Source organism: Syngnathus typhle, linkage group LG18 (genome assembly GCF_033458585.1).
Source record: "Syngnathus typhle isolate RoL2023-S1 ecotype Sweden linkage group LG18, RoL_Styp_1.0, whole genome shotgun sequence".
Taxonomy (NCBI): Eukaryota; Metazoa; Chordata; class Actinopteri; order Syngnathiformes; family Syngnathidae; genus Syngnathus; species Syngnathus typhle.
In genome coordinates, this window is record NC_083755.1 from 6,661,128 (window position 1) to 6,676,347 (window position 15,220).

At 47.4% G+C, this 15,220-nt stretch overlaps 2 protein-coding genes across 7 annotated transcripts in view; both read left to right on the top strand.

Moving 5' to 3' along the window:
* Nucleotides 1-499: 499 nt before the first annotated feature.
* Nucleotides 500-2,506, top strand: LOC133171299 (ORM1-like protein 3). 2 transcript variants are annotated; one of them, XM_061304541.1, is made up of 5 exons: nucleotides 500-720; nucleotides 1,132-1,326; nucleotides 1,415-1,566; nucleotides 1,814-1,913; nucleotides 2,021-2,506. In XM_061304541.1, the coding sequence occupies exons 2-5, from the start codon at nucleotides 1,153-1,155 to the stop codon at nucleotides 2,147-2,149; spliced, it is 555 nt and encodes a 184-aa protein (XP_061160525.1). In that variant the 5' UTR covers nucleotides 500-720; nucleotides 1,132-1,152; the 3' UTR covers nucleotides 2,150-2,506. The 2 variants fall into 2 exon arrangements, with proteins under 2 accessions (XP_061160525.1, XP_061160526.1); XM_061304542.1 differs by lacking the exon at nucleotides 1,814-1,913.
* An 18-nt stretch (nucleotides 2,507-2,524) lies between these two features.
* thrab (thyroid hormone receptor alpha b) overlaps nucleotides 2,525-15,220 on the top strand; it is a 39,410-nt gene continuing 26,714 nt past the window's right edge. For 2 of the 5 annotated variants that reach the window (XM_061304533.1, XM_061304537.1), the window contains exon 1: nucleotides 10,748-11,133. The gene's annotated coding sequence lies outside the window, so the exon portion shown is untranslated. The other 3 variants (XM_061304532.1, XM_061304534.1, XM_061304535.1) reach the window with 3 other exon arrangements.

Consider the following 15,220-nt stretch of genomic DNA (forward strand, 5'->3'; position numbering starts at 1 on the left):
ATGCCAGCAGAACACAGTCGACCTTTGGCCTTGGGCTATCTGGCCTGAATTAGTACAGGGGGTGGTGCTAATCTGGAACATGATCCTGTTGAGGATGAAAGCCGCTCAGCTGTCGTTCATATTTTTTGGGGTTGTTTACTTTATTTTTGGCCCCTGGCACAGTTGTACGAGGCCTCCCATTGTTTGCTCAGATCAAGTGTGAACTTGAAACTTGAAGCCATGAACACTTTACTTAAGGGGACATATGGACAAACAGTGGATCAATCAAAAATGTGATTCATTCTGGAAAATATTCTCAAATGTATTAATGTTTGTGTAGTTAGTCGATATAAGCGTCATCGTGCACTCACAGTAGTTTACAAGCAGATTTGTCACATCCAACATGGCGTTTACACTGACGTAGGGACATAACGGGTCAATGCGGAGCCTTCCGCTTGAGCCAAACCAACCAATCACAGACTAGAGCGAGGCAGATGGGCGGAACCTTAGCGGCTGAACTCTGACCGCGGCGCGGGGGCGATTAGAGATGACGTCAGGCCGCTAAACAGCGCGGTGTTGTCAGCTGTGCTGGGGAAAAACGACGGAAAAGAAACAGTCTTGTGTGTTCTTGGCTCTAAACGTTTTCAAACACTTCGCTCTGGTCACCGAAAAGATGCAAGCGGTCGTTCCGTAAACCAGAGCCTCGCCGAAACCGACGCCGGGATAACGGAACCTGCTCAGGTTGGGGTCGGAGCCATTTTTGTCTGCGTTGTGAAAAGCTAAGGAGCCGTGTAGCCATTTTAGCTAGCTGCCGACAAGTTAAGCTCTATTGTTTACTTTTTAGTTGTATATGATACTTGAGTATCATTTTGTCAACCACCTTAAACGCTGCCTTCTGCTTGGCTAATTACTAGTTTGGGTTTAGGGACACGCCCACCACAATAGTCATAATAGTCATAACTACAAAGGATGGTGTATAAATAACCCACTCGGACACTATTTGTTTAGTATATTTTTGAAATGTTGAGTCATATGTTTTAGATGAGTGCTCAGCATGACCGCCTTGAAGTTCTGATGTTCTCAGCTCTTGGCCTTTGGTGTTTTGTACATTTGACTGAAGAGTAGTTTCAGTTCCGGCACTTTTCCCTGTAGGTGGCAGCAGGTGACGGCACCATGAACGTGGGTACGGCACACAGCGAGGTGAACCCCAACACGCGCGTGATGAACAGCCGCGGCATGTGGCTGTCGTACATCCTGGGCATCGGCCTGTTGCACGTCATCCTGCTCAGCATCCCTTTCGCCAGCGTGCCCGTGGTGTGGACCCTCACCAATCTGATTCACAACCTGGTAGGCCTACCTTGTTTTTCTTCAACACCAAACATTTCATACATGTTCCCAGGCAGCAAATACCCAATGTTTTTGTGAAAAACTGCAGTGCATGTACCTACTCCTGCACACCGTCAAAGGGACGCCCTTCGAGACCCCCGACCAGGGCAAGGCCCGCCTGCTCACGCACTGGGAGCAGATGGACTACGGCGTGCAGTTCACCGCCTCGCGCAAGTTCCTCACCATCACCCCCATCGTCCTGTAAGCGGAAAAAAAATAATCTTTACATCTTCTTTATGTCACCACTCATGTTTTCATATAGCACAGCAATGTGGAGTTCAATTTTTCTGATTAAAATACACATTATGATAATACTGGTGCCCAGCCCAAACAGTGTTGGCTGCAACACTTTTATACAATTTCCAACTCACACATGCACCAGTAAATGTGTCTCAAATTTTAGGGACAAAATGACCATTTACATCTGTCTGTCTTATACTGCCCCCAGGTGGCCAAGGGCGGACAGCAGCGCAATGGCCAGTCTGTTGATGCAAACTGTGATCACATCTTTTTCATTCCCTTCCATGACATCATCACTCCATGTTTTTGTAACTTTAAATATCATAGTGTTATATTATCTGACAATGACACCTCCGAGTTCCGTACGCCCGGTCACTAGATAATTGATTGGTCTTTGCTGTTGTGTTTGGCGCAGGTACATCCTCACCAGCTTTTACACCAAATACGACCGCGTGCACTTTGTGGTCAACACGGTGTCGCTGCTCACCGTGCTCATTCCCAAGCTGCCGCAACTGCACGGCGTCCGCCTCTTCGGGATCAATAAGTACTGATCGGGTTGGGGCCACAGAAGAGACGCCTCCACAGTGGACAACGCGTGGCTATGTTTTTTGACTTTAAGACTGAAAAGCGTTCAGATGGGATTAGATGCTAGTTAGTGTTCGGGGGGGGGGGTTCCACGTCTCAGCATGATCAGTGTGTGGGTCCGCAGCCACGGCCGCTTTTGTAGCATTTCATGTTGATACTTCATATTTATTATTCTTGTTCTTGTTTATTCCGGCGTATCCGCTGTCGCCATTTAAAGGGCTGAAATGGTTTGATTTTAAGGGAAGTTGTTAACTAGTTGTCTTGTGATCTTGTATATATAAACAAATATATATATCTACAGTATTTTTCAAACTCACTCTTGTCGAGTGTCGTATTTGTGCTCATGGGGGTCACGGATGACTCGTGGTAAGAGGTGGAGCACACCCGCGACTGGTCGCCAGCTAATCAGGTACAATTTTGAGCAATTCCGATGTTTGAATTTGCAGAAGCTTCTTGATTTGTTTTAATCCATGAATTCTAATTTAGGGATTAAATGCGGATCACATCCTGGACAGGTCCCCATCCAGATTTGTCCTCGTGCACTGTTTTCAGGTAATCCTTCTCATGACAATTGCTTCCTGTTGTGGTAATGTATGATAACAGCAAAATAATATTGAACACTGTGGAAAAAAATATGAGACTTCCCAGGATGTCATACAAACTACGTATGGGGCGTTCGGGGGGGGGGGGGGGGCACCAGAGAGCAGCAAATATTAGTATGTGGCCATCTTTACTACCAGGCAGACGTCAAGGTTCTAATCTTTTCAGTCATTGAGTTTCTTATTATAATGTTTTTTTTTTTCTTCCCTCTCGCATTTCACAAAGAAAAGCGCACTAATGTGCAAACATCCCGTTCGTTACGCTTTTACATGATTCATAGTCAATTGTAACGCCTCCTTTCCATGTTTTTGTAACCATGGCAACCAAACAGCGATGTGACTGAATGTAAATATTGTCTGTGTGTGCACCCTTGTAGTCAACACTGAAGATTAAAAAAAACAAAACAGGGATCTTCATTTGTGGCCAAGTAATGATGCGGAAAATCATTTAAAAATTAAGATGACATTATTTTAACAGTCAAAACCGAAACAAATCAAGGCACCTTTGAATCAGACCTCGTAAATGTCAAAAAGCTTTTCAATCTGACTTGGCGCCGCTTCCATCTATCCAAAGGCAACGCATCCATCTCGGGAGAAAAGAAAATCCTGCTGACATTTTTGGCTCGAGGGCACCCACAGACAAAAAAAACCGACCTTTTCAACAGCTCGGTGCATTCCACGGAGCAGAAAGAACTTCCAGGAAGGTTTTGTTCATTTTCATGATGAAACGTCGTGGATTAAACTCGTGTTGCTGGATGGAATGCAACAAATGATCGATAGGCAACAAATTAATTTTTCCTTTTTTACTTTCACGTATTATCCTCTCCCTGGCCTCCTCTTAATGGATCATGTCGTCGTTTGAATTATTCATTGACGACGACATGTCAATGATGTAAGCCAACGTGCACGGGTCATAAATAATCAGTGTGCCGAGGATTCCCAGGACACCAAACCTGACCTGACCCCCCCCCCCCCCCCCCCCCCCCCCGAAGGCTCGCCGGGAGTTCCGCTAACACCCCAGGCTAAATTTAGCTCCTCCCTGATTTTGATGCCTCAATGGGGATGAATCCTCTCCCCTCGTACTTCCTTGACACCAATTACGAGATAGGCCTCTGGCTCGCCTGACCTTTGACGAAGGTCACGTGTCCTCAAAAGTTCCATCCACAAGCTGACGCTCTCGGTCTCTCCCAAATGGATCGATGTGACAAGATGGAGCGTCAGCGGTCCCGGCGGGCCTCGCCTCAGCACTTTGCCCGAGGGCGAGGAGTCACTCCGATGAGCTCCTTATCGATCAGTGCGAGAGGAAGCTATTTGGTCGGCCGAAGAAGGAAAAAAAATAGATGCAGGAAAACCGCAGGTTGCCAACTCGGACGCAACGCAAAGTCACGCTCCGAGAGAACCGTGTTGAGGAACATGTTTCTAAAAATAGGCGGCGCCTTTCATCAGATTTTGCATGGAGGCTCAAGAAGAGGCAGGAGACTCTTTGATGGGGTTTGCATTTTTTAACACCGTCGCAGCATGCAGAATGCATGCCAAAGCTTTTAGCATGCTGCTGTTTAAATTTACTTTTATGTCACCGAGGCAGCAGGCTGCATACATAAAGTATGTGGGCATAAGTATTAGGACACCGCTCTGAATCAAAAGTCAACCCAAAGAGGCCGAGTCAATAAGGCAGGAAGAAAAAATTTAGCAAGGCAGAGGAATGTAAACTGAGGATGATTAACACTGACAACAACACATTTGGAACTTTTTTTTTTCTTCTTCTCATTGATGTTGTGCCCAGCTATCAAAACAGTCACATTTAATTTAGACTTCCGGCGGTTGACATTCTCGACACAAAGTGGTCACCAAACGCGATCATTCGCGCGTCTCCCGGCAATTCACATCTCAAATCTTCTAATCTGTCGGGCTGCAACGGAAATGTCAGCTTTTGTGTTTTCTTGCGTTTGGAGAGGAGATTGGCTCAAGTTTCTTCCGACTGACTTGGAGACTTTGATAAAGCTTACTGCCTCATATCTCTTCCAGCAACCGGACAACCTTTATCACTCTTTACCTTTAAATGAATGTTCAGGGAACATTAAAGTTGATATTTTTCCCCCGCCTCCAGATAGCCTCTGTAGGAGAAAAAAAAAAACTGTAGCACAGACTTGGCTGATCAAACCTAGTTTCAAAATTCCCTGGAGTAATTTAACTACAAAGCTAAAGCTACAAGAGTATGTCCACACGCAAAAGGCCTTTGGGAACTCCAGCGGGCATCGTTGCGGCTTTTCATTTGGCTCGGCTACAGAAAGAAATATAACTCCAGAACCAGAAGGCGTTTTTATGCAAAACCCTCCCTGGGTGTTGTGTTTAAAAAATGGCCATCTGCTGAGTAAAATCCTTGCTCTTTTTTTTTTTTACGCATTTAATGCTAAAGCCTGGACAGGCGTTATTACAAGTGCCAAATTAGTCCCTATAAATTAAAAACGTGTTCACATATCTTTATTCTCGACAGGGCAATATGTAAAAAAAAAAAAAGCCAACCTGTGGGTTAAATGGTCACTAAATTATTATAGCAGTAATTTGTTGATTAATTTCACATTTAAATATAAATGACTCATCAGAAAACGCTTCAACAAAGTTTCTCACAAGCAATTTGATTTCTCTCATTTGTAGTTAATAATTTTTTATTTTTTTGAAGATATGGATGTTTGATGTTCATCTGTTTTTTCCAGGGGAAGCTGGAGAAGTTATTGAGAAGCCAGTACAGATCGCCAGTCTCGTCATATTTGGAACGTTGTCGCTCACATTCACACAACTGACTCAACTCAGGTGAGAAAATATAAAAAATGTTGAATTTATTGTCAAACCATAAACAGTTTTACTGAAGTAGTTTACTATGAGTATAAAATTAATTTGTCATTTTACCCCTGCTTTCAACATTCTTAAAAAAACCCAGACTTGATTTAAATTTTCTTTTTAATTAAGCAAAGGCAATTTAAAAAAAAGACCAATTAAAAATCAGAATTTATTTTAAGGCCTTTGCCTAGCCGTACTTTTAATTATTCATGAAGAAACTTTATTAAATGTATTATCATGTGTGCTAAATCAAAAATGTTGCCAGAAGAGAAAAGAAATAGACAAAAATAATCCAACCCTCCGGAATAAAGCGAGTGAGTGCCAGCGCGCCTTGCCTTTCCAGCCAATCACATCAGATTTGCGCACCGACGAAGGCTCGTTACAACACGCCGCACGCTCGCAAAGTGAATTCCCTTTGAAGGGCCTTTCATGTGCTTCGCCTCGGCGATGAAAGCTGACGGAAGGCGCAGTCATACATGAGCGACGTGTCTCGCTCAAGCTTGTTAGTCCGTCCGAGCCTTTCAGTTGATCTAGGATCGCCAAGGTGCTTTGAAAATTCACACAAAGGTTTCAATTTGCCCGCGCAAAAAATGTCGTCGACTTTAAACGGCCTTTGCCGTTAGCCGCTAGCGGGCTAATGATACACACAGCAGTGTTAGTCCCACCTGCCGATAAATAATAAATGAGCCCTGCCGTGGCTCAATGAAGGCACACTTAACCCTTGGTGTCGTGTAAGCGGGCGGAGAAATGTATTCATCCAAGTGACGCGTGTAAATGTTCGCCAAAGATTTGCTCGTCGCACGGCAGCGCTTTCCCAAAGTCTGATGTAGTTTTACTTCTGATTTCTCTCTCGACGTTTGCGTGTGGGACTCGTCCAACATTCATATCGGTCTACGCTTACTCCTCATATTGGAATAAGCGCTGGGATTAGCAAAGTGTCATTAAAGCAATCGCGAAGCCGCCTCGTTGTCTGGTCGCCGTCGTGCAAAGCCATGCATCACTGTAGTCATTAGCCGCCGGCTGTAATTGATGAATAACAAGCGGCTCGACCGGCCTTAACGAGCGTGCGGATTTTAATTAAGTGCAAACCCAGCGCCCGCCTGCCCGCCCACGTTGCATTTGTCTCAATAACATCTTGGACTCACAAGTATCGTGTGTGGAGTCAACTCAATTCAAGCAGCAGTGAGCAAAGCTTCTTCCCCCCCCATTGCCGCTTGTCCGAGTCGTCCATAGCCAAAAAGAGAATTTGAGGAGAAGATTTTCCAGGATTATTTGCTCAAGTCGTCATCATTTGGAGCAACAATGGATTGTGACAGCTCGCTAATCTAGACGACTTGTTTGGGTCCGATTTGTTTATTCAAACCCCTTCCCCATCTTTTTCTGAGCTTTATCGTGTTTACCCACGCCGATGCAAAACGAGCGTAGCGCCTGCCAAAGTCCCACAATTCATCGAGCCGTCTGCGCGCTTGTTGACACGCCAAGAAATCATTTCCTGATATTTTTCTTTCTCTCCCTCCCAGAAGATTGCGGCCCAGCTCTGCGTTTCTGTGGCAACGTGTTTGTGTCTGACACAAAGACCGTTTTTTCTTTCGTCTTTTTTTTTTCTTCACTCTTAATGCATGCACATTTGCACATTTACCTGTCGTCGCCATCCCTCATTCATGGAAAGAAGAAACTTGTGATCACATTTTTCTCTATTTTCCCGTTCTTTACTAATCATCACTAAAACTCGTGTCCGAATATGGTCCAGCATTTACATATGCTAATGAGGAGCAGCTGCCACCTGCTCTCAACATGGGCGTAGGTAGAAAACTCAAACTGTCTTGCATGAATACATGGCGCGCTCAACTTTTAAGAGTCGCTGACGGAAATGAAATGAAGTATTCATGTTGGGGCTTCCAGTCACCCGCCCGCCTCTTTGGACCTCCGACCCCTCGCGCCCCTCTAATTCGTCCGCAAAAGTACTTTGACTACGCTCGTGAATAATGAACGAGCAAGGGGGACGAGGGGGTCAGGCGGGTTGCTGCAAAGCCGCTCGGCTTCTTCCCGACCGAGTTGCAGAGGCGAGCATTTTTTTTCCAAAATAATGCCCGCTTGAGCGTAAAAGTCACAATAGAAACATGGTCTTTGTCATCGGCGAAGAACCTCGTTCCAATTTTTCAACTGGCCCTTTCTTGGCAGGGAACCCCGTCACCATGGTTACGTGTTTTCGGCGTGAGGGGGGGGGTTCGGCGTGACGAGCCAGAACGCAGCCGAGCTGTTTTTGCGTGTCCGAGCACGACGACTCAAGGGAGGCGTTTCTTCCTGCCGAGCTGACCTTCTCCCGCTGTGTTCGGATCCCGCCGACGCGGCTGAGGTCCTGTCGCAAAAGTGTCGCCTTCACTCAAGACAAACGGGCGGCTTTTACACATTTATCCCAACGAGGGCCAAATTGCTCGGATCGTTGCCGAATGCGAAGGCGAGAGCCCGAGTGTTGATAATGACGCGTCGCGCTTGCCGCCATTAACCAGAGACTTCAGACTTTGCGTATCCATCAGCGGAGATTTGCAGGCCTCATCATCCCCCCCCCCCCGCCGCCTTTTCCAAAGCAGGGCAAATCAGTCCGCGGGCCCGCCGAGCAGCGCCTGTAATAAGATTGGAGACGTCTAAGTGTCTCTCCTTTTGACGAGGGGAAATGGATCTGATGGAAATGAGCCCCTAAATGCAAATGTCCTGCTGCGATGATGAGCATGGGCACAATAAGACGCCAGCGTGACAGAGACATGAGCCCTTCGCAATCAGTCTCATCGTTCTCAAAAGTCATCACCCGGGTCTTTATTCGCTCCAAGTCCGAATCGCTGGGATTTCTGCAAAGGGCAAAATTGTTGAAAAAAAAAATTCACCGTGATTCTAATTCACTTTTTTCGCTGTTACCTAGGGCTTCTGCAGCTTTGCTGAAGCCATGACGTAATATCCACCCCTGGAAAAGAATCCAAACAAGATGCCCAGATATTGTTTGCCAACAACTGGGCACGAGAATTGCAAAGACAAGCAACGCAAAGTAATCTCAGGAGGAATCGGGAATAAAATCCAAACTTTTCTGCTCAACAGGTACGTCAAAAAATGTGTCATTTATTGTGCATTCCCCCAAAACTTCTTTGTCTTAGAAGCATTCCATTATCAATCAACCAAAGCTAACGTCGTTTGGTTTGAAATGCTAAAGCTAGCTTGAAAATTGCAAGCGCTGCTATTTTGTTCAACCTGATTGTTTCGTCATCACAATGGAGTCTCACACTGCCTGAAAGTGAATGTCGTACTTTGTTCAATGATGTTATGTCGTATAAGAGCAAAAATCCTTCCACTAGATGACAAAAGATCAAATTCACCTTCTGCCGTATATACAACCGAATAATAGCTTTGTGTGAAACGAAACCTCTCGGTGTACGTATGTACTTCATATTATTAGTTTTGTCCATGTGCCTTCGACATGTTAGCTTCGACTTAATCACGGCGAGATTGGGAAGCGGCGAGATCCATTATGCAGAACCCCGGCCTCTCCGATATCAGCCATTTGTCAGATTAGCTCTGCCTCGTTTGGGACAAAAAGCCCGGGTCGCGCTGCAAACAAACTCTGAGCTAATTGGAAGCATTATCTGCGGCTGCTGCGTTCATATTCACATTTTGGGTCGTGCGGCCAGATTTCTTTTTTGTTGTTCTTTTTTGCGCAACGGCACAATGGGAGGAGGAGCGGGGGCCATGAGTGGTCAACCTTGCTGCATTTCAGGAAAAAAAATTGACAAAATGAAAAAACAAAACATCACTCAATACTTTTGAAAGCAGCTAACATGTGCCGTCGGGGTTGTGCAAGCCTTTTAGCGATTGATAAAGGGAAACATATGTCAGGATATTTAGACCGATGGGGAGAAAAAAATTCAAGATGGCCGGTCTACAAAATGCGGAGGTGTGCGAATGTAAGCGCCGTCCACACGTCCATTATTCAACGCGTGTGTGAAACGTGTTCTGTACAAAGTGCTGTAAAATGGAACATTAGAGACGCTGCACGCTTAACCTGCTTTGTATGGTGCGTTTCATTGTGCTCCGCCATGAACCCAGACCGCTTTTAAATTATACACACATTCCACAAACTATCTATTTTTAAAAGCCACCATAGAGGGGGGGCGGGGATCATCACTGAAGAGAGCACCAAGTGAACATCTGTGATTTGAAAGAGTGCAAAACCTGCCGCATGACTCAAATGAAACTTTTTGGAGGATTGTTTTTGTGCCATTTCGCTCCTATTTCTCCGTAGGATAGCAAAATTTACATAGCGTAGTTATTATCCATCTGGCCGTCCCGGCGACTCATCAGACCGTCCTCCAGGCCAGATGTCCTGTCTCCCTTCGTTCACTCCCAAAAGCTGCAAAACCCGTTTAATCCCCATTAAAGTTTTATTTTTCCGGACACTGCGTCCGATCGGGAAGCGAGAGCGAATCAGGTGGCCAATTAGCAGCGGGCTCCCCGCCGCGCATCTGCCGGGTTATCGATGCACACGCTGGGGTCACGCTGAGTGCGGGCCGGAGGCTGACGGCCCCTTACGCGGATCATTGAGGCTCGCACCCGATCTCACGGCGCACCGATGTGCGGCGACGCAGTAGATGGGAACCACTCATCCGCTTTTGAGTTTGGTCCATAAATATTTATGGCCTGCCAGAAATAGTGTCACTCGGTAGGGGGAGGAGCTCTACAAAGGCAAAACATTTCTGCGTCGACTAAAATTGCAATTAACTTTATAGTGGAGGTTTTTGGTTTTAAATTATTCTCTGGCTTTCCTGTTATAGTTTGCGTGCATTGTCATTGTGCTTTTGTGGGTTTTCCACCCACATTCCAAACATGCATCTGAGTTTAATTTAAGACCGCCTCAGCTAAGATGAAATAAACAGCCTGGAGGGCATTTTTTGGATCGAAAATTCGATCAAGTTGTTCCAATTTGTTCCGGGGGTATTGCTTGGCTTTCTTGTTTGGACGTTTGTGAAGTCAGTCTGTGTACTGTACTTTTTCTAGTTGGGACGTGAAGATCCTGTAGAGGGCGCTCGATAGTTTTAGCCGCTACACGCACATGCAGGAGGGCGGAGCCAGCCAGCGCGTACACGAACACCTCCGTGTCTTCGTGTGCCCCTCACTGGCGTTGCAGGCAAGCCAGCGAGCAAAGCGGGCGACAAGCCGGAAAAGCAGCAAAGTCCAGTGGCCCGCGTAGGAGCTCGTGTTTTTGTTTTTTTTCCCCTCCCCTCCCCTCCCCAAACCGCGTCTACGCGAGGACGCGGACCGGACAGCGCCGAGCCAGGGGAGGGCGGGCGCGCGCACGCAGCCTAACCTACACTTGGACGTGGCCGCGCCGAGTCGTGCCGTGCAGTGCAGTAGCCCCGCAAGCACCCGCGACGACTTGGCCCCCAACTCATTGTCCGCCGGAGGGAGCGGAGGTGCAGCCCACCCCCGCGTCCCCCCCGGCCTGCGTCCATGCACCACGCGGGTAAGTGGCGGCGTGCGCGTGGGTGTGCGTGAACGTGCGGCTTTGACAGATGAGCGGATCTTATCCCTCCTCCCCCGCCCCCTAATGACGCGCGTGCACATTACAGACGCTTTTTGCGCACGCACGCGCGCAGAGATCGATGCGGATCACTTTGGCGTAATGAAGCGACGATGTCCCTCGTTCGGCGTGATGAAATGCAACACTCTCATTTGGTTTCCGCGCGGGGGGGCCTGCTCCCAATCGACTCGCGTGTCACTGATCGCCACCGCGCGATAGTTCGCGCGCACTCGAGCTATCTTTGTCCGCCATGCAGCCTCCATTAGCGGCTCATCATCTGGCCACATGTTGGCCGCTTCAGTATTCCTCCGCTGAAGCAGCCATCAGGGTGGTCAGCTTCACTCCAGAGCCACACGGAGCACATCAGGAAAAACCCAGTGTGGGGCCTGCACGGCGCATGCGCCAACACCACACACCCCTTTTCGGAGCTCATCTGCATGCTCTTGAAGCGGGGAAGAAATGTTTGCATGTTGCCAGCAGACAAGCACAAGGATAAATGTTTCAGCATGTGCTGCAAATGTTCGACGAGCCAATCGTGAGCCACAAGTTAAGCGGTCTTGCATAGAGTTACGTATAAGCCCAGCGTAAATCCTTCAAACTTGTTTGTTTCTCATGTGTACGTTTAGGAACCCCGCATGACCCCAGCCCGTGTCCTCTTTCCTCCCGTCCGGGCCTCCTTCAGGGGCCCCGCCTGACCTTCTTAGTTTCCCAAGAGGCAGCACCCCAACAGGTCCTCTCACTTTCCTCTATGTGCCTTTCTTCCTGGCTTCCCCCCCTTCTTCTTTCACCACCCCTCGCCTTCCATCCCCCCCAGGTCCCCCTTGCCGCTCCAGCACCGCTCCAACGTTCCGAAACACGGAGCGCTCTCTTATATAACCTCGACTTTCCGCTTTGGTCGGCTGCGTAATGATGTCAAAGGTGTCTCGCCGAAGCTACGCGGCATGCTGGGAAAGTGGGACGCGACCTCCCGACTCCCTTCCACCTGCCAGACTCGGCGGATTACCGTACAGCCCGTTCGGAACTCGCCGAGCTCAGTCTCGGCATACGTGAGATCTCGCGTCCGTCGAATTATGCAAGATGGGTTTTTAGATTTGCTTGTCGGCATGCCCAAACGTCCGAGCGGGCTTTTTTAAAGTCAGCGTGACCTGACTTGACTGCTGCTGGTCCCAGAGGAGGCGGGCAGCCTTTTCCCACATTGTGTGTGTTTTCCTCCGCCTAATTAGATTATAGCACCCATGTGCTTGCTGGCTTTCAGGCGGCTTTATGGGATCCATTCAGTGCGGGAGAATGAGGCCAACAATGAAATGTCATCTGATCGTCACGGGTGGGCTGGCCGCATCCGGGTTAATAGATCGGCCGGGCCTGTATCGGCGTCTTTGACATCAAGTCAATTTTTCGGGGTATCTGTACTTGACTTGATTATATAAAGATATTTGAAAATTTTTTTGCGACCAACGTGGTTAAGATCTTCTGGTCTGAGGGAGGGAAGTAAGGGACCAAAGTGATTATTCTTTCACTTCCTATCCTTACCTTTCTTCTCTGCGCGTTACTTCACAATGTTAGCAAACGTTTGTTTTGATAGCGTAACAGTCCAGCTAGCTCCAAAAAAAACAGCAGACGTAAGATGTTTTTTTTTTTTTCTTCTCAGTCCGAGCACTACTTAATTTAACAAGAAGGAAACTATTTTTGGGTTTGGGGGGAATGTTTTTTGGGGGCGGCATTGCATATTTTGTACTTGAGCACATTTGTGTACTTGAATCCGGACTTGCATGACGTTTTGCATGTGAGCGAGCCAAAGCGCCCAGAGAGTATTGGCCTCTAAGTATCGGCCCTTTCATCCTCGCTAGCATATTTCATTTGCGTGCGCCCTGTCGGCAGCCGCAGCTCGATCTCGTTGATCGACCAATGTCATCGTTTGCCGCATCCGAGCTTTGCGACCGCACTTTTTTGACAATTCAACCCCGGCGGCTGTTTTTACTTAGCGACATGAAATAGTCTCGCACGTCTCGCACGAGTCCGACCACCAAAGAGTCTCAACAAGGAAGTCTTCCAATTTCCTTTGAAGCAGCAATTATAGGCTTCTTCTTTTTTAATTTTCAGCAGTCATTTGGATGTTTTTTCTTTTTTTTTTTTTAATTGCCTCCTAAATTCAATTCAAGCCTAATTTGACCCAACGTATTCGATCGTGGTGGAGAAATGAGGTCAGGTTGCAGCTCGGAGTTGCTGTGGTTGCATTCGGCGGGCCGACGGCTGATAAGCACGGCCTCACGCAGCCCGAGACAAGAGCTTATCAGTCCGAGAGTCCCGCTGGCCCCGGGCGATGCTCATTTGTTGTTTTAACTGTGGCGTTGACACGCAGATGTTTGCCGCCGCTCCTCCGCCGACACGCGAGCGGCGGCGTGGCCGAGAAGGGGCCCGTGGCGGGCGAAGCTCTCGAAGAGATGCTTACCACGGGGGAGAGGCGCTCCGGCCGGTTCCCAGGATCGTAAATTTGTCACATGTCATAAACACTGGGCGTCGTGGCCAAGCAAAGAATTCTCTTCATGTGGGCGGAGATTCAAGTGGGAATAACAATTTGAGGCTCTGCGGAGCCCCCCCGCCGCCACCGCAAAGCCCGCTCGCCCATTACGAAGCCTAACATAATGACATTTGAATTAATAGTTGTCATAAATGACCTTTTTTATGGCACTCCTTTAGCCACTCCCCCCTCGCAGAGCTCCTTTCCCCCTACTTTCAGTCGATATTTAAAATTCAGCCACTCGGGCGTGAAGGAGGCAACTTTAACGTTCAATTATCTTCTAACCGCCACAATTGAGATCCTCCACTATGAAATTGTCTGAAATGCGATTTTCCGATATGACAACAAAAAAAAAACGACACTTAATCGTTCAATCGGCTGTTGAGAGCAATGCTCTCCGATTTGTCGATTGGTCCAACCAGCAGACAGGACAGTTACAGTTTCCCTTTGTTAAATTACGTTAACAGATGCAGTCGCGCTAAAAATCCGAAACTTGCGTCCAGGGGATCCCATGACAAGCCGTAACGTGAATTTTTGATTTCCGATTTGCCTTCCTTAAACCTGCTGTTGCTTTGTCGACTGGAGATTTACTCAACAGTCAGTCCTGTTGAACAAAATGCGACGCTAACTTTCACTGGTGATTGTGAAAAGTGACTAACAAAGTCGCTTCTTTGAACGCTCGTCGCCTTTTATGGCTAAAATAATTTGTTGCCGCCGCAATTACGCGACGCCATCAAGCTAGATAAGCGAGGTAATAACGCAGATTGCTTTTTCATTCCAGTCATCCGTTAATAAGAAAAGCCAAAGCGCTTTTGCGGCGTCACGCTCCATTGTCGGCTGAAAAGGGGAATTTGTTTCACTGGAGGCGCGAAACAAGCAAATAATACAAATAAAGACGACACGCCTTGCTGCCCACCCAAGAGACGGGGAAAAAAAACAACAATAATAATCAAATCCCGATTTTGGTGCACAGAGACGCCCGGCGGCTCGCAATCATTCGTTTGCTAATCAAGCCTTCCAAAGCCTGAAATTGTACTTTGCACGTAAACACGGAGGATTTTGACAATAATTAACACTCCAGATCGTGAGCTTGCCGCCATTTTTTAATTACCACCGGGTAGCGCGGTGGACGTAACACCGCTCGTGCCGAGAGATTTGTCGATCTGTTTATTGTTGTCATAGCGCCGTCAAGGTGCTGTGCAAACTGAACGCTTAATCAAACGTGCCTTTGCTGTACTGTGGACCTTGTGTGTGTGTGTCTGTGTGTGTGTGTCTGTATGTGTAGCATGACTCATGTTTCCTCTCCACACACACCGTGAAACTTGATATCACTGTCAAGCTGCACACTTTAGTCCCCCAACTTGCTTTTCCTTTGCATTATCTGCCACGATTTTCCCCAAATACTTTTCTAGCTGCTTTAATTTCAAAGGTGTTCTTTCACAAAATGCAAATTCGAAGAGAAGGAAAGCGGGAGAATGACTCCGAAGCTCACCAACTTAATTTGCTCTCAGT

Bases quoted from the DNA above. Each gene is read 5' to 3' on its own strand.
- LOC133171299 (XM_061304541.1), top strand. From the start codon at position 1,153: ATGAACGTGGGTACGGCACACAGCGAGGTGAACCCCAACACGCGCGTG. The intron at 1,567-1,813 runs GTAAGCGGAAAA...TACTGCCCCCAG, and splicing joins ACCATCACCCCCATCGTCCT to GTGGCCAAGGGCGGACAGCA. The intron at 1,914-2,020 runs GTAACTTTAAAT...TGTTTGGCGCAG, and splicing joins CATCATCACTCCATGTTTTT to GTACATCCTCACCAGCTTTT.